This window comes from Egretta garzetta, unplaced genomic scaffold (assembly GCF_000687185.1).
Source record: "Egretta garzetta isolate BGI_Z169 unplaced genomic scaffold, ASM68718v1 scaffold448, whole genome shotgun sequence".
NCBI lineage: Eukaryota > Metazoa > Chordata > Aves > Pelecaniformes > Ardeidae > Egretta > Egretta garzetta.
Genome location: NW_009260497.1, coordinates 1,704,131 through 1,726,351, shown reverse-complemented (window position 1 = coordinate 1,726,351; position 22,221 = coordinate 1,704,131). Strand labels below are relative to the sequence as shown.

Sequence of the window (22,221 nt, the reverse complement as noted above, 5' to 3'; positions counted from 1 at the left end):
CTGTCGGGTCACCCTGGGCCCACGGTCCCGGTTGTTCACGTGTGATGCTGAGGTGATTGCGGGTTCCAGATGTACCCGATAAATCCCTTGGCAAGCCCGCCCCCTCCTTCGCTTTCCATCTGCATAGTGGGGGGGGTTGACAAGGGAAGAAAAGGGGTGGAGACTTGGAATACGTGTGCTGGAGGAGCGGAGAGCAGTATATCTACATATAGGGATGTACTGGATGGAGGAAACAGCATGGGGATATGGTATGGACCTGGAGGGGAAGAAAGGGGGATGCCTTCCCAGGCGTTAACCGTCCCCGGTGCCCCAGAGCTCCCAGTGTCAGATGGCTAAGCCATCCCCACGCCTGTCAGCTTCTGTCTCTCTGAAAAGAAGGAATGTATGGATCACATGCCACATTTTGGGGAGTGTGATCGCTCCGTCCAGGAGAAACCGTTGCTCCAGGAAGGCTCTGCGTAGTGTCTCGTGTTCCAGAGTGAATGGGAAAAGCAAACGTCTTCTGGGAGGAGCCGGTTGTTGCACAAGTAGCTGTTCGCAGCTGCTGTGCGGAGCACAACCCCAAACTGAAGAACGCGCCTTTGTAGACACTGCAGGCTGTCGTGTCACGGCCTGACCAGGAGACCCGGTTTTGCTAAGAGATGACTGGGAATGACAGGCGAAGCAACGAGGGTGAGATTCAAGTGAAACCGCGTTAGCTGGCTTCAGAAGCCATGCTCTCTGAGATCAGCTGTGAAATGGCAAAGATGCTCCTGGCTCCGCTGTGTGAATCTCTTCAAGGAAATCTAAACCATGGGGTGGTTGTTATTTCTGCCACTTGAGACTTTCCCGTGGTAAAAAGATGAAAAATTATGGGTGTGGGTGGTGATGGGGAAAGTAGATAAGCATTAGCTGTTCTTGTACCACACTGGCGAAGCACACTGTGTGATTTTTTTGGGGGGGTTAACCTGTGAAAACGTGAATTTTTTACGAATTTAAATTATAGATCTTAATGAACTGTCCTCAACACTGGTGGGGGAGGAGTTTTGAAAAGAAGGCCTGAGCTTATATGGGTGTATCCAGAGTTACTGCATTTTCCTAATACCTTATCTTTTTTCCTGTAGTTACTAAGGAGGCAAGTAAAATGCTGGGTGTAAATAGGCACTGTCTTCTCTAGAGCATAGAGAAGGGCATGAACACATCTTTACCTGGAGAGCAGTCTCAGATTACTTTTATTTCCTGGCCCATTTTTTTTCCAGTGTGGTTCAAGTATTACTCAACACCCTCTGTGCTTACCAGTTTCTCCCAGGCCCTTGGCAAAACCCCAGTTGCAGTGACACAGTTTAATCTTGTGTATTCCCATTGGAGACAGAGGTAGCTAAGCACAGATTTGGTTTTCTCCTCGCCTTTTGCCCATCTGTCTTCCCTGGCCATGCCTACTTCAGAACGTCAAAGATTACCTGATTTATTTCTGAATTACCAAGAGAGAAGTCATCTTTTCTTGCCATCAAACTAATTCTGAACCTCCAAGTGGTTCGTAAAGTAAAAAAGGACAAAACAATGCTCTCGTAGGTGTTGGGTGCTCTGCTAAAGCTGCAGAAAGAGGCGCTTCTGTTCACAAGCAGTTGTTTTAACCACAGTCAGGTATTTAAACTGTGCTTGTCTCAGAACATAGCCTTGAGGAGGTTGAGTTGTGCTGTAGTCCTGCAGAAAACTGATGCTGGAAAGTTTTCACAGAAGAGCAGCTCAGAATTAGTTAGCTCTTGCTAAAAATGGAGCAGGAGTGTACAAATATTTTGTCTTCTTCAGTTTTACCTTCAGAAATATCAAATATGCTGAGTAAGAATGCATTTTTATAGGAATGCATTTGACTTTAACACCTACCCCCCAATATTTTCTGCCTGACTTTAATAGCACAGTAATAGCAAATATTCTTTATATTGTACGAAAGGTGCCGTTAAGGATACTGGGCACTTTTTGTGTTCCTGATATGGACAGAAGATAGCCCAGAAACAATGATACCTGCAGGGTTTGGGAGCATCACAGTTTAAAAGAAATTATTTTGTGTAAGGAAGCCCAAGGAATTCTTTAAAGAATCCTTGCCATCTGTCATGGCATTTTTGGAGGCAAATAGGAAAAAAAAAACCCAAAGCCTAGGAGCAACCTTTGCGCCCTGTTCCCAAAGTAAAAATATTTACTGGATTTTATCACTGTTACTTGGATTTATGCTTCGTAAGAAAGGGTGCAGCTAAGAATTATTTCAAGAACTAGTTCACAAGTACTGATTTAGCAGTAAGTTATTTAAGTGGGTGTATGCATGAGTTGCTTTCCCACCTTTTATTTCCTGTCCTACTTAGCCTTTTCTTTGCAGCTCCGTGTGGCAACTTATGAACTTAGATGCCTTGGTAATCTCTGGTATGCTTCTTCCCTTGAGGAAAGAGGAAGACTTTATGTATTAACTTAAGTGATTTTTTGGTGATGGCAACAAACATAAAACATTAGGAAGCGTTAACAGAGGAAGAAAAAGAGGCCTAAGATGCTTTAGTGGGATATTTAGCGCTCCGTGAGTGGTCTGGGGTGCTGATGAGATGCTCAGCAGTGGCGGTTGGGTGTGTATCTGTCTGAGATGATCCCAGGGTGCTTGGATGGGGAGACCTTTGGGGTATGGAAACTATCTTTGGAAGTTTGGGCCCTGCAGAGGGAAGTCAGCCTGGTAGAAGCTTACCTGTGGTTGCAAAACACTGTTCTGTGTGTTCTTTCCTCAGCATTCGGCCACCTGTGGAAGATCCTGACCAGACTCAACGCAAAAAGCAAAAACCAGGTATTGCATGTTACGCAAGTATTTAATACACCTGATTTTTCTTAGGTTTTGTGTACCTTGGAAAATTCTGGCTTTTGTACTTCAGCATTATTACTGTAACTGTGGCTTTTCAAGCTGTTTGTTCCTTGTGGCCATCTGTGTAGCCCCATGGCCTGAGGGTGTCTCCTAGGGCCTAGCCCTGCACATGCTGCTATCTGTGGTGACTGTGGCAGGGTGCAATACTTTTACTGCCAGCAGGAGATGTATCCCAGGTCTCTCTGGCGCTGAGCCCATGCATGTCGGCAGAAAGAGCATTTTAAATCGAAGCTGTATCTGTATTCACAATGTACCTCTGTCAGTTCAAAATACCTGTATGTCTTATGAGAAATCACTTAGAATCTGGGATGTGACGGAAGGGAAGTTTAAACTGATGGCAGGCAGAGAAAAAATGGTATGTCTGTGAGCTGGTGGGTTTGGGTGAGGGGGGAGGGAAGCTGAAAAAAACCAAAAGAGTCAGTTTAGTCTGAACCTGAAAATTCTGGCATGTGCATTTTGACAAGATGGAGGAAGGATGAGTGAAGAAGGGTGGAGATGCAGCAGAGGCTAGGCATGGCAGAGAAGAGCAGGGTAGAGAAGTGCCTTCTTTGGTGAGGCTTTCTCTGATACCCCCTCCACAAAGTGTTTAAGGACAAAATTATGCAGCTGCCTGTAGCCATGTTGGTGCCTCTGGGTGCCAGCTGCATTGGTCATGATTTGAGATGGACGTTTCCCCTTTCCCGTCTTTGCTGATAAAGAGGCAGAAATGATGCTCTTTAGGCTGTATGACATTTCCTAGCACAAGTTCTACAGGGAGACATGGAGCTTCCTAGTTACTGCTTGGCAAATGGTGCTGCTCCCTATTTAATGGTAGGGGCTGCTGAACTGTTAGTGTGCTTTTCAGGTTCAAGAGCATAAGACGGTTGAAAAAATGTCAAAATTGATCTCTTGCTCCCCTATCCCTCCTTTTAGCAATGTGACCAACTCTTGGTAGGAACGATTCCCACGTCCTAGTAAGTAGGCCAGATCTGCTTCTAAGAACGTGGTAGCAGCTATGCCCTCATCTGCTAAAATGCCATTCTCTTCTCTTCAAACAAATGCTGTTGTCTAATATGGTTTAATCTCTAACACAGCCCCTTATTATTAGACAGCCCTGGCTTGTTGATGTTTGGAAATACCGTTTGAGGGGTTGCATGTCTCTGCTGCTTTAACGCTGGAAAGAACAGGCTTGGGTAGCTTTGGTTTCTAGATGGCAGTGAACAACTTCTCTCAACCGGACAAGAGTGGCACGTAATAAACTTAATAAACTGCAAAGGGTACATGCATGCATGGAGGGGATGAGGAGGATAAATTGCACCCTGTGCTGCTTTGCCAGAAACAGGGAATATTTCCCCAAAGCAGGGTGGTTTTGCAGATCTGCTGGCAGACTGACTGATGGGTTTAGTCTTTGAGCTCTGGTGCTGAAGGACTGTGCGGTGAGGCAACTAGTACAAACATCACCACCAACTGCTGTTGGCATAAGGGCGCGTAACTTGAAATGAGTTACACAGCTTTAGGTGGGATTAGGGAGATGGGCTTTAATGCAAATAGAAATCCTAATCCACTTTTAAATCATGTTCTTATACGGCCTGTCTTTGTTTTTTAGAATACACCACCTCTGAGCGTAAAGAGAAAGTTGAAGAAGTTTCTGCTGCAGTGAAGTTGCCAGCCAAGGCAACACGCCGGAAGGCTTCAGGCAGAAATGCTGCTCCAGTCACGGAGTCTGCAAAAAAGGTTAGCAAGGATTTTGAAAGCAGGTAGAATCTGTGCAAGATGAAAGAGGAAGCGGCTCTCCCTAATGCCTCTTGAAGTTGGGCCTGCTCTGAGCCTGTAGAGCAGTAGGTTCTTCTTTTTCATTTATAGCAGGCAGCTCTTGTGTGCTGGGTTTGCCTTACTCAAGTTTGCTTGCTCTGCTCTAGCCCTTGCAGCTGAGGAAGGAGCTAAATGTTTGTTGTCTTCCAGATACTTCACAACTGTTCAATTGTATAGTTTTAGTGTGTTTGTAAACTGCTGCTCTCAAGCTTGTAGTTGGGGAGTCAAAATACATTACAGTACAAGAAAAACTGCATGCTTCCTCTGGGTAAGCCTCTTTCTGCTAGGTTCATTATCCACCAGTCCAGGAAAGGGTTCCTGTAGGATTTTGGCTCTGTAAAAATGAGTCATGAGCTGCTTGGCTCTGTAGTTTGTTTCAAAGGTGTAGTGTTATTTTTAATTTTGGCCCCATAGGATAAGAGGAATAAGAAACTGTCATGGTCTAATTATTCCATCCTGAGAGAGTCATTAACTCTTACTTGTATAAAATATATTTTTCAAGGGCTAAACTATAACACTTTGGAATGTTTAGGAACTGACTGAGGAGAACTCAGTGACAAGCTTGAGTTGTTTTAATCCCTGCATGTATGAGAACTTGTATCAAAAAATTCCAGTGTACTTGTCAGAGATCCTGCAAAGATTTGCACTCTGCTACAACCTGAACCAGCAAATCATGATCCCCAAGTTGTAACAGAGCTGACTAAATTTCAGGAAGTTTATGTTTGCTTGGATTCACATTCAGGTTGTACTCATGTTGGCACTTCTTTTGTTTTTCTTTAAGACTCAGTCCACTTCTTTTGACCTTTCATCTGAAAGACCGACAGGTTCTGCAATAGAAACAGAAATGCTACAAATTGGTAAGGCTGACGTCAAGTTATTAACTTGTTTCTTTTTCACCCTATCTCGTGTACTGTGCAGCTCTACCCATAGGCTTATGTATGGATTATTGTGGGCACAATATCCAGGTAGCATCTAGGAATACTTGAATGTGAACTCTGTTTCTTCCCTGCATCCTTGTGTTGCTTCTGGATCGGGGCAGAGCGTTGATCTTGTCATCGCAGTGCAAGAGCTGCCTCGGATGCAGTCCTTCAGTTCTGATCTGTCCACTGTTAGCTTGCCAGAAGCAAATTATTTTAAACGCTAATTTGAGGTGGTAGATCCTGATAACCCTTTTTTTCATTTCAGGTTTAGGCTGTCAATACCTTGTGTGCACAACTTTCTGTAGTTGCCAACATGAAAATCTGAAAATATCCTGAAGTAACATAATACAAATAATAATAGTATGACGTAAGAGAGAAAATTGAAGTAATTTATCTTTGATGAGGCGGTTTACGGTCAACTCCTAAAACTCCTCAGTTTCCTTTTATAGTTACTGATGGCTTATGCTCTTCTCTCGTAGATAAAATGCCTTGTGGAACCAATACTTGCCTGAGTAAGGAAACACTATCCCTTTCTCACAAGACAATTCCATGTCTGAGGTAAAAATCCTTTCATTTTCTTTGATGACTTCTCTGAAAGGTTTGGTGTCTTTCGCTCTCTTCCTTCCACTTTCTCTGTGTTGTCCAACATTTGGATTTGTGTCCACATAGCAATATTTTTCCGAGCTATTCTGGAACTCCTCCGGGCTGCTATACTAAGGGAGGTCTCCAGCTGCTCTTTTTCCACCCCCAACCAATTTTAAACTTTTTCTTTAAATCCAGATATTTCATAGACACAGGAGATCAGATAAAGATTAAAGGTCTGTGGCAGGAGGAAGTGTTGAGCTTGAGAAGAGGCTGAGACCAGGAATGCTTGTGAAAAGGTCCTAAATAGTTGACAGGACAAAATAAGTTGTTTTAAAAAAACTCAAACAAACAAAAAAACCAAAACCCCCAACAACCTTCTCTCAGGAAAACCTCCATGATGTTGGCATAAAGTAGTTCCCGATTTGATAAAAGGACTAGCCTTTACATTGCATTTGTTTTGAATTCTTGTTTGGGGGATGCTGCGGCACTGTTTGTATACTTACCTCAGCATCAGACGTAACTGGAAGAAGGAGGGGAATGGGCCATGGTGTGATTTGATGCTACTGTTTGCCTTCCAATCTCAAAATGGGATTGATACGTGTACCCCAGCTGAGAGGTGCTGCGGTAACACAGGTACAAAGTCCACTAGGAGGCCAGTCAGTAGTGGTGTAGCCCAGGGATCAGTACTGGGGCCATCACTGGACAAGAAGCTGACCATGAACCGGTGATACATCCTCATGGCAAAGGCCAACAGCACCCTGGGCTGCATTAGGAATAGCGTTGCCAGCTGGTCGAGGGAGGTCACATCCTTCGTTCTACTCACACCACCTCTGGAGTGCTATATCCAGTGCTGGGCTCCCCCGCACAAGGAAGATGTGGACCTACTGGAGCAAGTCCAGCGAAGAGCCCTGGAGATGCTTAAGGGAGTGAAGCATCTTTCATACAAGGAGAGGCTGAGTGTGTTCCAGTGAGATGGGACTGTTCAGCCTGGACAAGAGAAGGCTCAGAGGGATCTAAATGTGTATAAACATCTGAAGGGAGGGAATGAAGCGGAGGGAGCCAGACTCTTCTCAATGGTGCCCACTGGCAGGACAAGAGGCAATGGGCACAAACTGAAAACCAGAAAATTCCATCTGAACATCAGGAAACGCTTTTTTACTCTGAGGGTGGTCAGATACTGGCACAGGTTGCCTAGAGAGGTTGTGGAGCCTCCATCCTTGGAGAGGTTTGAAAACTCAACTGGATGCGATCCTGGGCAACCTGCTGTGGGTGACCCTGCTTGAGCAGGGGTTTGCACCAGGTGATCTGCAGAGATCTCTGCCAGAACAATTCTGTGAGGAATTCTGGTTCTTCAGGCTTCTGTATTGACTCAGGGCTTGGGCTGCTGTGGACATAACATGTCCCTCTGAGAGCAGCTGTGATGTGCAGCTCGAACAGCAGTGTATAATCAAGGCGGTCATTCTGATTTTCACTTCTGCTTCTCCGTACTTTCCTATTAGCCAGTTGAAGACAGCAGGTCTTCATCTGAAAGTCGTAAACATCTTGTGTCTGTCTCCATCATCATCATCAGTGTACATGCTTTACAAAATAGTTGGTGGGGGAGCTTGAATCAGGAGGGGCATATTTTGAATGTTCTCTTGATATTTTTTTTTGCTGTTGATGTTTTTAGCACGAGCAGGAACACCAAATGCCACATCAAACCTGCTCCAGATGGCATCTTAACACTGAGGCCACCTATTAAGGAGCGCAGTGTGCCAGAATCCACGACTTCAGAAGTTGGCAAAATGGGGAGGCTGTTCTGTACTGCTGAAGAGGTACGCTGGGTGAGAAAGGTGTTTTCTGAAATGAAACAGCTTAGCAGTTATAACCAACCTGTATGCAAACGCCAAAGTGGCAGTTTGTAACAGCATAAATGGGTGTAGTTAATGAAGTGAAGGAATGCTGCTGGGAAAGCAGTGTGCAGCGGTTTATTTGCCTTTACGTGCATCAAGTCTTGGAACAGAGCAGTGCTTTCTTGCCAAAAGATTGAATTTTAAGCCATTTTCATGGAAATGGTGTACTGGGGGAGGACCCTTCAGACAGTTTCACTTGTAAGAGGATCTGTACTGCCTTGTCACGAAGGTGTGTATTTGTTGCAGGGTTATTTCACTATTTTGTCCTTAGCCTAGCTCAACTATGATCTTGACACAGCAGCTTTAAAAGGATAATGTAGACAAAAAACCCCCACTGGTTTCCCCCTGTCCTTTCCTTCCAATTTCTGAAGCAACTTTTGGAAAATTCCTGGTAAACCTAGTTTACATGGGAGAAGAACTTAACACCGAAGTACTGGAGAAGCAGGCCATGGTAAGCTGTGGCGTATGATTAAGATACCCTGGGGACTCAGAGCACCCGGTCGTTACGTATATTGACAAGAATGCATATTAGCCTGAATTATTATGCAGGAGGTGCAGACCACAGCTGCAGAGGATGGGCCCCCATTTGAGGAAACGGTTACAAAAGAAATTCTGAGCTTTATAGCGGGACACAAGTTCCTAAAGCAGGGCTAACACAAAATGAAGGTGTGGGAATTCCTGCTCAAGTAAACTTGAATAACGTGGCAGTATTTTGGGAACAGCCTGTGCAGTCTGTGCTATATCCAGATTACAAATGTTTGCTTCATGTGCAGTGGTTCTAATGAGTTTGGTTTCTCTCTCTGTTCTGCTAGGATGTTAAGCGAGGAGAAAAGGAGAAATACAAACAGCTCTTGGAACTGGTAAAGGAAAAATATCCCAGAAGCCGCCCTAATCCACAGCCGACAAGCTTCTACAAGTAATTATATGAAAAATAACCATTAACTTTTTGGTGGTAACTTTGTAGCTGTAAGTGCACAGAGGGGATTTAATCTTTCCTACTCTCAGGGTTCTGGGCAGTGTCCCAGGGCAGGTGTTGGGGCAAACTAATTTTTAAAAGACTGACACCCCTCTTCAGCTCCCTGCAATGACGCATGCTTGCTCTCTGAATGTATATTCTAAAGGTGACAATTCCTTTTCTGATATGGATGTATTTCTCTCTCTGATACTCCTTGCTTGTCATTGGGTTAAGAAAGGTAGCATCTCATTCTAGTGCTGGCAGTGTAATTTCTGGTATAAAAATTGACAGCACTGGTTCTTCTGTAGCACCATTTAAAAGAATTTACCTTCCTCTTGTTTGCAATTGATGAGTTTTTCTTTGGTCAGGAATCCTGTGTTATCTGAGAATGCAAACCTTAAGGTAAACACAGGGAACACCAGAATTTTCTCTGCTCCTTGCCACCTCCCCCAGTCCTTCTCGCACAAATTATAGCAAGTTTTCTCTTTGCAGTCTGCTAAATTGACAAAATCCCACTTGTGTGTAGAATACCAGTTCCTAAAGCACCTTGCGAAGGGGAACTTGTGTGTAATTCTGACTCGTGTATTACCAGCGATTAATATATTTGGTACCTTATAACTGTGTCAAGAGATTGCACGAAGTTAACTACACAGGTAAAAACCACAAAAGTAATAGAAGCCATTATCTTAGTGGAATAGTTACACTTGAAAGCTGTCCAGAAGGGGCCTAATTATTGTCAAATACTGACGCTAAGATGGTGCTGAAGTTCCAGCACGCCTTTCTACATAGTCAGATGGTAGAAAATGCCATACTTTCTTGCAGTTTCCCTCAAATGCTCTGAAGCATGGGTTGTCACCAAGGCTTGAAAAAATCCCAATCTCCACTCAGTGGTTTATGGCTAGAAAACACGTAAACGTGTGACTTCAGAACAGCGTTATCATGTTTAAATATTCTGGTGCAAGAAAACGATATGGAAAAGAGCATCTCATGTAATTTTCGGTGCAGTGGCAATAGCATTTTAGGGTGGGTCAAGACTCTGCTTTCAGCATCTGATCTCCCAGTCGTTGGTTATTGTGGTTCGGCTCGTACCTCCTTTCAGATGAAGCTAAACCAGAGAGTGTCCCTGTGGAATGTGTCTAATGCACTCCAGCTGCTAATGAGCATGTAGCTCAGAGGTCAGAGCAGAGCAGGTCTGGAGTAAAATGTCCCAGAAGTATGTATGTTGTGGACGTTGCGTTCTTAGTGTCAGCATAATCTTCAATAAATAGCTTGAAAAGAAGTGGTCAAGGGTGGTTGTAATGAATCCTGTCTTGTCCCATAGAGTAAAATGGTCTCCACAGATTAATCCGGATATTTGTAGGATGTGCAAAGAAAAAAGTTGTGCCAGGGCAGGTTTGGGTTGGACATTAGTAAGAATTTCTTCCCCCAAAAGGCTGTCAAGCACTGGAAGGGGCTGCCCAGGGAAGGGGTCCCCATCCCTGGGGGTATTTGAAAGCCAGGCAGATGAGGTGCCTGGGGACAGGGTTTAGTGATGGACAGGTACGGTTGGACTTGATGATCTTGAAGGTCTTTTCCAACCAAATGATTCTAGGAATACTTTTTAAAGAAAAAAAAAAAAAACGAACAAAAAAGCCACCGACTTGCTGATGAAAAGGTAAGGGAATCAAATTTCCTGATTGATTAGTCTCTTTTGAAATTCTGGAGATGGAAAAACTCAATTCCTGTATCTTCAGGATGCCCGAGTTGAAAGTAGCCAAGCTTCTGAATGTAAACTGCCTCCTTATGGAAATGCCCTTTGCATTTTGTCATGAACCGAGTGCAGGGGACGGGATGTTTCTGTCAAGGGATTCAATAGCCTAATTTTACTTTACATATTGCTGTTGCTTTAATTATGGCTTCCAACTCTAATGTAGACAGTTGTGTACAAATAAACTGCATCGTTTCTAGTGAATTGGGATGCACTGATAACAAGTGCCATGCATATAAAAACTGTGATTCTTCTCTGTTATCTTTTGCTGCGCCAAAGTGTTCAGGCCTACTCCAAGGAACCGATGATGACTGTGAGTCCCCTGGGAGAACAAAAATACGGAGATGTCTATCCATGTATGACACTAAAAACTGGTGAGTATCCCTGTGATTCATATCTGTTCTTTGTAGGTAGACTTCAAATCAAAATAGGGCATTTCTTTAAGGTCTCAAAGGTAGAGATTATGCGAAAAAGATTTGTCCGTGCTAGTATATCATTAATCTGTGTCTATAAGGAAATCTAAATCAGCCAGCGTGTTTATGCTGGCTAATTTACGTCAGCTCTTAGAATGAAATGAGCTCTCTCTGGAGAGAAAGGGGGGAGAAAAAAGAAGGGGGAACACCTTCCCCAAAGCATAGCTAATTTCACGTTCCTAAAACTATAGCTGGATTTGTAAGGTTTTTGTTGAAGTGACAGTTTGTTTAAAATTGTACTGGAGAGACAGAACTGTACCAGTGGTGTCTGCAGCTGCAGACCTAACTGTCTGTACTGGTGGAGAGTGATACACTACTGTGCACCCTTAGATTCCCCTTGCTTAACTCAGAGTTGTGATCGCGTGTTACTCTTTAATCCCTTTTTAATGCTATATATTACTATTTCTATAATAACAGAGCTCTGAAACCAAGTAGCTAACTGCCCAGTACCACTCTTGATATCAAGTTAAGTTTCTTTTGTAGATCATCTTTAGCGAGTTGAAGATATATAACTGCTGAAGGTGACCTTAGTTGTTTCTGCAGAGTGGGTAGGTAGTTAAGCTGGTTTGCTGACAAGCTGTTCTCTTCTGTACCAGCGGTGTGTTATGATACCACGTGTTCGTGTGTATACATTTAATATTGTCCAGTCCTTCTTTCCCTGTTCATTACTCACATCAAAAGAAGTACTGATGAAAAATTATTTATCTGTGACTTGATTATGCAATCATGTGGGGTTTAAATTAATTCTGAGCATTTGGGAAAAGCTTATTTTGTCGTGGAAAACTATGAGCTATTCTTCTGAGCCTGGAGGAGCATCTGGGTTTGCAAAAATCACTCATTTAGTCAAGTGTGCAGTCTAGGATTTAAAACTTAAGAAATGCCCTGCTTCAGCTCTCACACACTCTCCCGTGATATTCAAAGTTCAAATTGTTTGCCAGAGTTTGAACTTCCTAACCACACAGTTGTCATTAAAAAGGTTTTTTTTTTTTAATTTATCACCTGGAAAGTGAGAGCTATGTACATCTGATTGATGGTAATTGCAAGTTGACTTCTTGTCATTACTGCTTTTCTGTGCAGGTATCAGATGTGTGGATGTCTGCAGCCCACCGTGGTCTCAGAGAGGTGATATGATCAGGTAGAGTCTCTTTTATGGTTCTTGTTTCTTTTGGCTCTGTTTGCATGTCTCCTTCAGCCTCCAGTAGTGTCCAGAAGAAGACAAATCATACTTACCGTCTCAGTGCTGCAGAAGAGGAGTAGCTAGCTTGTGGCTCTGGCATTGCTCGCAAGCCAGTTGCCTCTCAAACACAGCTCCCATGCTAGAGCTGTGCCATGTGATGAACAGGATTGTGCTGGTGTGGGGTTTGCTGGGCCCTTTGCTTGGGGAAAGAAAGCCAGCGAGGGTGAGAGTGGTGGCCGTACCAAGTTGTCCTTGGATTTGCAGAATCCCTTTTTGCTTGCGAGTGTCTTTCTGCCAAGCCATTCATGAGCTGACATTTCATTTCTTTCGCTTTGAAGCTAGGATCCTAAGCATAAGGATTAGAGAGCTTGTAAGGCCTCGTGGGACTGAGGCAGCTTTTGTGACTTAGAGGATGCCTTGGGTTTGAATACAAGACTGAAAAGGAAGAGTGCAGTTGGGTTTTTTGCCTGTTTGGGAGGCCGGTGGACTTGTTTGTATTGGCTGGCTGAGCTGGCAGGACTATGAGTTCAGATGGCTTTGAGTCGTTGAGGGAAACAGGTTTTTGATTGCAGTAAGAGCAGCTACAGGGAGAGATTTTGTGTGGCACTCTAGTGCACGCATCTTTCTGCAGTGACCTGCCCTCAAATGAGGATAAAGCACAGATGGGAGCCAGAGAGAGATTCAGTTGTGGCAGTCCTGTTTTTTAGCTAACTCTGTCCCCACTTTAAACACTAGTGCTATATATAGCTGTGCAGCACTGTTCCCATGCTTAAATTGTCACTGGTTCCCCTAAGCTCGAGGGGAGAAAAGGAAATAAAATAACTGATGTATGACAGGTTCAAATAAACATTTTCTTGCTTTTTTTGCAGATTTAGCTACAAACTGAAGTCATTTGACAAGGCTTATGATGGCTACTCTTACCATTGTGCCTTTAAAGCACAGCGAGTGTAGGATACTGTGAGAGTCTGTTGTGGTCTCCCTCCTGAAAAAGGGGATCTTTGGGGACAATGCCAATTCTTGTTTTAGAAGAAGGGACAACTTTAATGTCTGTATATTTGTTTGCTCTTCAGAGACTGTGTGGTTTTAACAATAATCCTCTCCAAATGGCGATAGTCACTCTCTTGACGAGCCTAGAGAAAGCAAGTAAACGTCCTGTAGCTGTCCCATTTTTAATTCAATGTGCTGGTCTTAGTTTCCGTAAGCTAACTATATTTGGATGCGAGTGTAGTTGCAGATGTTTGTGTTATACCTTGCAGTATAACACCTAGCTTGCAATATTTATCACCAGTAGATTTCGAAGCACTTGGTAGAGGAAATGCTGGAGGCTTCCCTGTTTTCCAAATAATGAAAGTGGTAAAGAGAAACACAAGGAGTCTTACACATGTAGATGGGAGCTTTGCAAACTTTCTTCCAGCTCTTCATTCTATCTCAGTCTTGCTGCTACGAAAGAATGGTGCTGGAAGCTGAGACGATGTCACATGTCGACGCATGCAACCAAGGCTCTAGTCAGAGTCAGCCTTGAAAAAGCATTTCTCATCCAGAAGGTGAATTCTTGAGGCTTACATGGGACCGTACGCATATACAGCTCACCCCTCCCTCTCCCGTTCTCTCTCCCTCTCCTTGCAGGTACTACACACCAGCAGAAACCTCTCATGAACAGGGAAGGCCAGTGAAGCAAGCTGCTGCAGGGGTAAGCTAGTGTTACTCATTACTCCCCTTTTTAGGAAAATATCGCTATTTGTGATCAGAAATCTTTGCGCTCGTCGCTTAAATACATTACTTACTCGACAATATATATGTCCCAATTGTTTTTCCCAGGGAAAGCAGAGCATTATTTGATGGGTAGCGCTATCACAGAGGGTTTCCTGCTGCGATTAATTTTGTTTCTGGGCTATTACGAGCACACGATGCTGGACTATTTTTATTCTTCCCCTTTAATGTATGGGTGTACCTTCAAAGTCTTTAGTGTACAGGCTTAGCTGACCAGCAAAGCTGGACTGCGGCATCTTTAGTCTTCTCTTGTTTTGTGAGATGGGATGTACATCTCTTTGACTTTCATCTCTGGTCAGGATTGAGATCAAAAAGAAAGTTTTAATCATGGAAATCAGAAATATTAATTTAAATCTCGACTTGATACTTACATGTGGAGGCTTTCCTGGGGTTCTTAATGCTAGTCCAAGCCAAACTAACTTTCTGCCTCTCTTGCCTCCACTTAGTTTTGAGTGCAGCATTACATGGGTGCACAGTTGGAATGCAGCCATCAGTAAAAAGTAACTTTGGAGTTTGCTGGTTGGACCTGTGTACAGAAACCCTTCCAGTTTTGTACACGAGCAAGATTTCTTGCACTATCTCCTAGCAAACAAATCTGTGCTTGCTTGCTAACTTCATGTCCTTTTGTCTCACAGAGACAGTATGGAGCTGAAATCCCAGAAGGGATGTCATTCCAATTACATCTGGCACCTGTTGTACCAAGAAAGTCTTCTGCCCCTGGTGTGGAAGAAAAGAAATCCCCAAGCTCAGAAAAAACAGTAGAACACTTTTCTCCACTCACAGAGGTACTGTGGCTGACAGACTGTTAGACAAAACAGAAGGCTGTGAAACAGTGGCAAGGATTTATTATAAGTGGTTCTTAAGGCTTTCTGAAATCTGAAGAACTTGAGTTTAACCTGTTGCCAAGTGTCTGCAGCTGTGACTTCACAGTGCAAGGCTCAGCAGTAAAGCTGGTTTTACGGATTTAATATGTTTCACACACTCCTTCAGCTGTGCCAACCTAAGGGTTTGTGGGGCTTCTGCTACCAGGGCAAAAATTAGTTCAGGTTTAACAACTGTCTCCCAGAGCAGTGCTAACCTGATTCCTTCAGTTACATTGGCTCTGCCTCTTAACCTGTCCTACTATGGTGATGGAACCTGAAAAATACGCTTTTGCTGATCCATAGTGTTGCATTGCTTGTGGGGGACCATCCTGTGTATGTCCTCAGGTCTCGCAGAGTCATGTGTGCGCACTGGGCATGCTTGCACTGCACCTAACAGTGGCCACAGGAGTTAACCTAGCTACGCTATTCGACAGGAGTGGGAGTTCAGGTTCCTCGACTTGTATGAATTCTGTCTGCTTTTATTCTTCAGAGTTGCAGTCGTGCTGATATAATTGAGCACCTCCTTTTTTGCCTGTCAAGGATTGACTTGGAAAGGGCTAACAAATCCAGAGTTTGCAAAGTCTGCAGAGTGATGCTCAGTACAAGGAAAACCAAGTGGTTTTCTTGTTTTGCTAGCCCAGATTCAACCAAGAAGGAGATGCTGTTACAGATCAGTGTGTTTTATACTAACAGACCTAGTGGTTTGTTTCCATTCCTTAAGCAGACTTACGACAGAAACATCCATATTACAACCAGTTGCATGCACAACCTGGACTCCTGATTGCCCGACTCCAGTGTAGCTGCCTCAGTTTCCCCCTTTGCTGTTACCTCAGTTCCCTCTGAAGTCCCCCACCTTCAGATTCTTTCAGTCTCCTGACTTGGCTGTCTTGGTATGGAGAATGCCTACGTAGTGGTTGGCTTAAACCTTTGGTATTGCGAGGGCTGCAGCGTCGCGTGGGAAAGGCGTTTTTGCTGCACTGCTGTTCATTTTTCAGCTACTTGAGTGTGTCTGCTGTCCATGTGTTTTATGTAGGCTTCCTTTATGAAAAGAAATCGAAGCAAATCTGGGTTCTGGAGCTCAAAGTTAGGATGCTGAAGCAAAGAAACAAAAAAGTGCTCTTGCTAACTTAGCAAAAAACAGGCAAAGCCAGTTGCTCTGTCACCTGAGCTTAATTTACGGGTCTTGTTTCAGTTGAAAGCTGCCCGCAGGTTAACGTGCTCAATGCTTTGTTTCCTAAGTCCTTCCCCATTTAATTGTTCATTTCAGGCCATGGAGAAGGAGGTCGTTGCCGCATTTGGCGAAGGTGAGCCAGATGAGATCATGAGCAGTGCCTTCAAACTAAAGGTCACTCGTGAGGACATCCAAACACTACAGAACCTTCGCTGGCTAAACGATGAGGTAAAACTAGCTGCAGCACAGTGATAGTCTAATTCAGCGTTTATTTACAAATACCCCTTCACTGTGTATGGAAGTATTTTCAAAGTTATTTGATGACCTCCACTGCAGAGCCTAGAAATAGCTGTACAGTTCTTATTTTAGGTACTTAAGGTACTAATGTTTCTGGAAGTTACTTTACTTCTTGTATTATGCAGTTCCAGGAGTTAGTCTAGCTCACTGGAGTGGGGGGTGGGTGATTTTGTGAGCCTGCAGAAGTAACCAAGTGCAAAATTCTCAGAGCGAAAGCTGACAGCCGAGGCTGGAGTTCTCACAGCTGCATGGTTAAGGGTGGCCAGCAAAGACACGTTGCTGTATTTTTTTCATTTGGTAAGCTGGTGTCTTATCGTACATCTCAAGCTTACTCTTTATGGTACAGGTCATTAATTTCTACATGAGTCTTCTGATGGAAAGAAATAAGAAGGAAGGATATCCAGCAGTCCATGCCTTTAGTACTTTCTTTTATCCCAAACTCATTTCTGGGGGCTACAGAGCAGTACGAAGATGGACCAGAAGTGTGGATCTCTTCAAGCAGGACCTCATCTTAGTGCCTATTCACTTGAGAGTGCACTGGGCGCTAGCGGTGAGTCAAAGCAGCTTTTCTTTTAGACTTGGATGGGGAGGACAAAACTAGCAGGAAAAGTTGCTTAGGTTTTGGTGTGTGTGCAGCATCAGGTTGTGCTTTGTCTCACAGTCACCTTTTAATAACAGGTCATCGATGTCAGAAAGAAGACTATCAAATACTTTGACTCAATGGGACAAAAAGGGCAGAAGATTTGTGAAACTCTGTTGTAAGTAACTGCTCAGTCAATGCTTTTATGTTGTGAATTATAAGAAGGCTTTTGGATTTTCTCCCTGTAACACAACTGCAAGTTTTCACATTTCTTGTAGATACAAAACAGAAATCTTTGATTCGCTTTCTGAGAGTTGTATGACAGTGGCTACTTAGCTAGTCTGACATCATCCCTTCCACCCGGGATCTTGGATGCCTGGATTCTGCCACCTTCCTGCTATATGCATAGGCAAAGTGTTACTGGCAAATACCTGACAGCCCCATGGCACACATGTACTGATTTTGTCAGTAATGAATAAAACTGGGCTGTCGACGAGAGGGAAGAATTTCAGGGAAGCGTTTCAAAATACAAACCTGACTGTAGAAGGATTGCAGCCTTCCAAGAGATTTTTAATGCCCCCTTCTTTAAGAACTTTCAGATTGTAGCTCAGGAACGTTGGTGTCCTAAGGTATACACGCTCCTATCTGTGATCAGCTACACGTACACTTTTACTCTTTATTGCGTAACTCTTTTATCCTTTTCTTGTATTGAGATGGTTTTTTTCCCCCCCACTTGCCATGCTCATCCTTTCTGCTGTAGTGAGCTCTGTAACATGCTCCTTCTCAGTTTGCCTGCACCTCTTCTCTTCTGTTCAGTGTTTTAAACAAAGCCACCATACTTCCCTCCAGCTTACCCCAGCAGGCCACCCTTGTGTCCTTACTGGGTGTTATTTGTATTTCTGATATCCTCGTTCAAGACAGATGTCTCATAGCAAGCTTTTCCAGATGTATCAGTTGTCACGGTGTACATCTCCAGTGTAACTGGTATGGTTTCTCATGTTGTGCAAGCCAGCATCCTTAGACATCTTTGCCACTGATGCAGGAGTAGTAAAACCCCTTAATCCAACAGCTTTGTAGAGAAAGAGCAGCCCCACAGAGACAAACCAAGTGTTACTTTAGTCCAGTGCTCTCCTGACCAGTTAACAGCAGATGCCTGGGAAAGGGTGTAAGAACAGGTCTGCACTGGATATTTTTTTTTCCTCAAGAGCGTTCTTCTAGCAGCTGGTGGCCTGGGAACTTCCTCAGCTGGAGGTATTGGCCCAAATGCTTTTGGTTTTGTTCTTCCAGAGGTGCACCCAGTAAGTGGGATTAAAGCACACGGTAGAATTGCAGCATTATTGTTCCTTGCTTGGTTTTTCTGTTCCTCCTCTGATAACGTGTGATTGGGGATTTTTTTGACCTCTACAAAGCAATGAGCTTATGCTTTTGTGGAAGTCTCTGTTGGAATTGTTGGTCTCATTCCGACCAGTTGGTCTAATTCCTGACCATCAGCTCGCCACCTCTCACCGTGTTTGTAAATTTAAGATTTGGATTTTTCCTCCAAATGCCTTACATCAGCTGCTGTGAGGATCCTCTGACATTTTACTGTCCTGCCATTCATCTTTCTGTGATCCTCCAGCAGCTCTTCTTTTTGTTGGCCTAAGTTCTGGAGATGAAGAGTGATTTTTGTTTTGCTTTAAACAGCCGATACCTGCAAGAAGAAAGTCAGGAAAAAAGAAATGTGGAGCTGGCTATTTCGGAGTGGACTCTTCACAGCATGGAGCCGCATGTATGTGAGCACTGTTTGGGTTTGAAATGGGAACTATAATTTCTCCTCACAAAGGTCTTAACACTTTCTAATAAATTTGAGCCTTTAGAGAATGGCCCTAAGCATCTCATGTTCTTATGGTACCACACCAGGCTGCAAGTGGACCAGGAAGCCATGCTGGGATGAACTCTTTAAGCAGCATCTCTCCTTGCTGGCTGAATACTCTTTTTAAAGTCTACCACATTAAGGTGAATCTGGCTTTGCCCCCATTTCACAAGTCAACCTTAAAAATCTGTTAGGCTGTCGTCAGAGAACATTGGCTGCTTGTTTGGAGCACAAAGCAAAGGGCTGAGCTGCTGTTTCTCAGCCAGTTAATAGTAAAAAGCAGTATCTAAAGACTTAATTTAAGCAAAACGACACTGCAAACCTCGAGACACCTCGCAGGGAGGATGCCTCGCTATCCCATATCAGCCTGCGAAGAATTTGGACTGTAACATCCGAGTGAAGGAAGCAGAGGGGAGGGACGGTGTGCGGTTAATCGGGTCTGTTCCTTGTGTTTGGGAGTGGTAAATGGGTTATGCAAGTAGGCTCACGTGTGGCTGGTTAGTGTGGGTAATGTGTGCTCCTTCCAAACTGCTTCTCTTTTAAGATAGAGGAAAATTCTCCATCTTCTTTGCATTCATTAGGAAATCCCTCAGCAAACAAATGGAAGCGACTGCGGAGTTTTTATGTGCAAATATGCAGATCATATCTCCAGAGACAAACCATTAACCTTTACACAGGTGAGCGAAGGCTATAAACGGCTCCAGACTTCTTCACAGGTACAAGAGCCAGGGAAGTTACGCAGCAGCTGGTAATTGTGTCCAGGGCTGAGGTTCTGTACTCTATCTGGTTTTGGTGTGTGGTTGCTGGGGTTGGAACTTCAAAGTGGCCTCAGCAGAGCAGAGCTGTTTTCTCCATCCTGACGTCCGGTATCTGCTTCCTAGTGGAAGCAGTGAGGTTCCTCTTGGGCAGGATACTGCAGGTTTGTGCTATCTGACCTCTGTACCTTTTGGAGGAAAGGGTTTCACCCTTTGACCAGTTAAGACACTGTTTGTTTTCCAAGGCAGTCATCTTTCATTTAAGTGCTTGTACGCTGTTGTGTAGTCAAGTCAATCTGGTTTTGTTGGGTTGTTGTGTCACCCTCTTAGGAGCCGCATGGGAGAAACCACTGTTGTACCCAAATGGCAAGAGTTGACCATTCTTAAAAGGAACTTCATATTACAGAATTAACCAGGAGTTTACGCGTATTTTCTGCCTCTTTCTGCCATGACTTCGCACTTAAGAGGTTTTTCTTTCTTTTCAGAATGACATGCCTTACTTCCGCAAGAAGATGGTGTGGGAAATAATTCATCAGCAGCTGCTGTGAGACATGCACTACTAGAGTAACACTGTGATCACCTTCGGGTGACTAACTCTTATTTTAGTTACTTTTCTAATACTTTATTTGAAAAGGCAGCAGGCACACAAATTTTCCTCTTTAGGCTATGAAGTAGCGGTTAAGTTTTCTTTCCCATCCCCCCCCCCCGAGTTTGGAGACAGTAACTCTCTTTGAAATTAGCTAACGCACCTTAAGTGCAAGCCAGAAAGATTGCTGCAATCTCACTGAGGGAATGTGTGAAAACAAATGCTGTGAACCTCCATCGCTGAGTCGGATGCTCGTACCTCGCAGCGCACTTGGCCACCTTACAGGCAAATGGGACACTCATCAGTGGTGGTGGCTGTAACACTTGTGTTACCTGAACTTATCTTCCCAAGGACAACATGCTCAGCTGCTGTTTCCTCAAGGAGAGTTTTCTGTTTCTGGAATACCTACAACCTACTTGATTCCTAAAACTGGATTTGTGATGACCATAGGAAGAACGCATTTGCCATCTTTTGATTTGTAACATCCACAGCGAAGTCCCTGTCATTGGGGTTCCTTTGTTTGGGTTTTTTTTTTCTGTCCCCAGGGAGTTATCTAATGTGAAAAGAGAAGTATTTATTTCTTTTTATTAAAATAAATATGTAACTTATATAAAGAGCCTTACTGGAATGAAACTATCTGGTAATGAAATAGTGGTGGGGGGGGGGTCTTTAACTGAAAAAAGGTTTGACGTATCAGTGTGGGGTTTAGCTCGCTTACAATCTAGAAAGATGATGACTAGAAAGATGATGACTCTAGCAGGGTGAGCCTCTAAGCGGTTGTCACAAAATCCTGAAGGGGCAATCAGGATGTTGTTCAGCAGCGAGATGGGCAAGCGCAATCCTGGTAATTCCCAAGTAGGAGATTTCTCCTTGGGGTAAGGCGCTAGGCTGGCTGGTAAGAGACAAAGCCCGCGTGCGCAGCTTGGTGAACGCAGGCTGTCCAGTACTGGAGTCTGTTTAAGGCCAATGTGGGTGTCTCCACGGTGTGCTGCTGTGGAAGTGGAATTAAACGTGCTTGCACTGATGTGCCAGGCTTGTGAAAAGGGAGTCTCCATCTTCCTTGTAGCCACCCTTTAAGTACAGGTACGTGGTGATGAGAGCCCCTCTGAGCCTCCTTTGCTCCAGGCTGGACAAACCCAGCTCTCTCAGCCCATCCCCATATGGCTGAGAGAGGCTTCCCAGGCCTTGGATCACCATGGTGGCCCTGCTCTGGACCCCCTCCAGCCTCCCCACAGCTTTTTTGTACAGCGGGAACCAGAACTGCACAAAGGATTCCAGGGTTGGCCTGACCTGCACTGAGCAGAGTGGGATGATGGCTCCTTTATCCCTGCTGGTGATGCCCTTGTTGATGCACCCCAGCACCCTGTTGCTGCCATGAACAGCTTAGCTGTCCTTTACACAAACCAAAAAGCACTTCCATGGTGTAAATCCTGCTGGGCGCACCTGCATAGGTCATTGCCGGTCACTTAGAAGTGCCTGCAGGGTTGTGGCCACTGAAAACCTCCGTGTATGAGATGGTGGGGAAGTTGTACATGTGCCAGTCACTCTTCCCTCTGCCTGCAAGGTCATCCTGTGGGCTGTCACCCTTCAGCTGTGGCTTGGTTCCTTCTTGCCCCTACAACGCGCTCTGAGAACACCCTATGGAGAGGAACAGGCTATTGGCTGCCCTGCTTTCGGCGAACAGTTGTGTGCAGGACCTGGGCCTTGCTTCTCGTGTAATCGGCCTTTTGGAGATGAGAAGCTTGTGTTTCCTGTGCCAACGGGAGGACATGCTGTGTCCCCGGCTGCTGCCCGTGGTGGGGGTGGTGGGTGCTCATCATCCGGCTTTGCACACTTTTGATGCTCTCTGCCCCTGTGACATCATCCTTACTCACAGGAAGGGGGGGCTCAGCCATCGAGTCGGGGTCAGCCCCATGTGGTGCTGACAGCACG

At 44.4% G+C, this 22,221-nt stretch overlaps 1 protein-coding gene across 1 annotated transcript; it reads left to right on the top strand.

The window, feature by feature from the left end:
- The first annotated feature begins 373 nt into the window (after positions 1-373).
- Positions 374-20,728, top strand: SENP2 (SUMO specific peptidase 2). The gene is made up of 17 exons (XM_035900024.1): positions 374-672; positions 2,745-2,800; positions 4,461-4,588; positions 5,448-5,523; positions 6,066-6,144; positions 7,841-7,985; positions 8,876-8,979; positions 11,045-11,139; positions 12,316-12,373; positions 14,042-14,105; positions 14,821-14,970; positions 16,316-16,447; positions 16,863-17,066; positions 17,195-17,274; positions 18,780-18,864; positions 19,530-19,625; positions 20,189-20,728. Exons 4-17 carry the CDS (start codon positions 5,511-5,513, stop codon positions 20,249-20,251), a joined length of 1,368 nt encoding a protein of 455 aa, XP_035755917.1. The 5' UTR covers positions 374-672; positions 2,745-2,800; positions 4,461-4,588; positions 5,448-5,510; the 3' UTR covers positions 20,252-20,728.
- Positions 20,729-22,221: the final 1,493 nt, after the last annotated feature.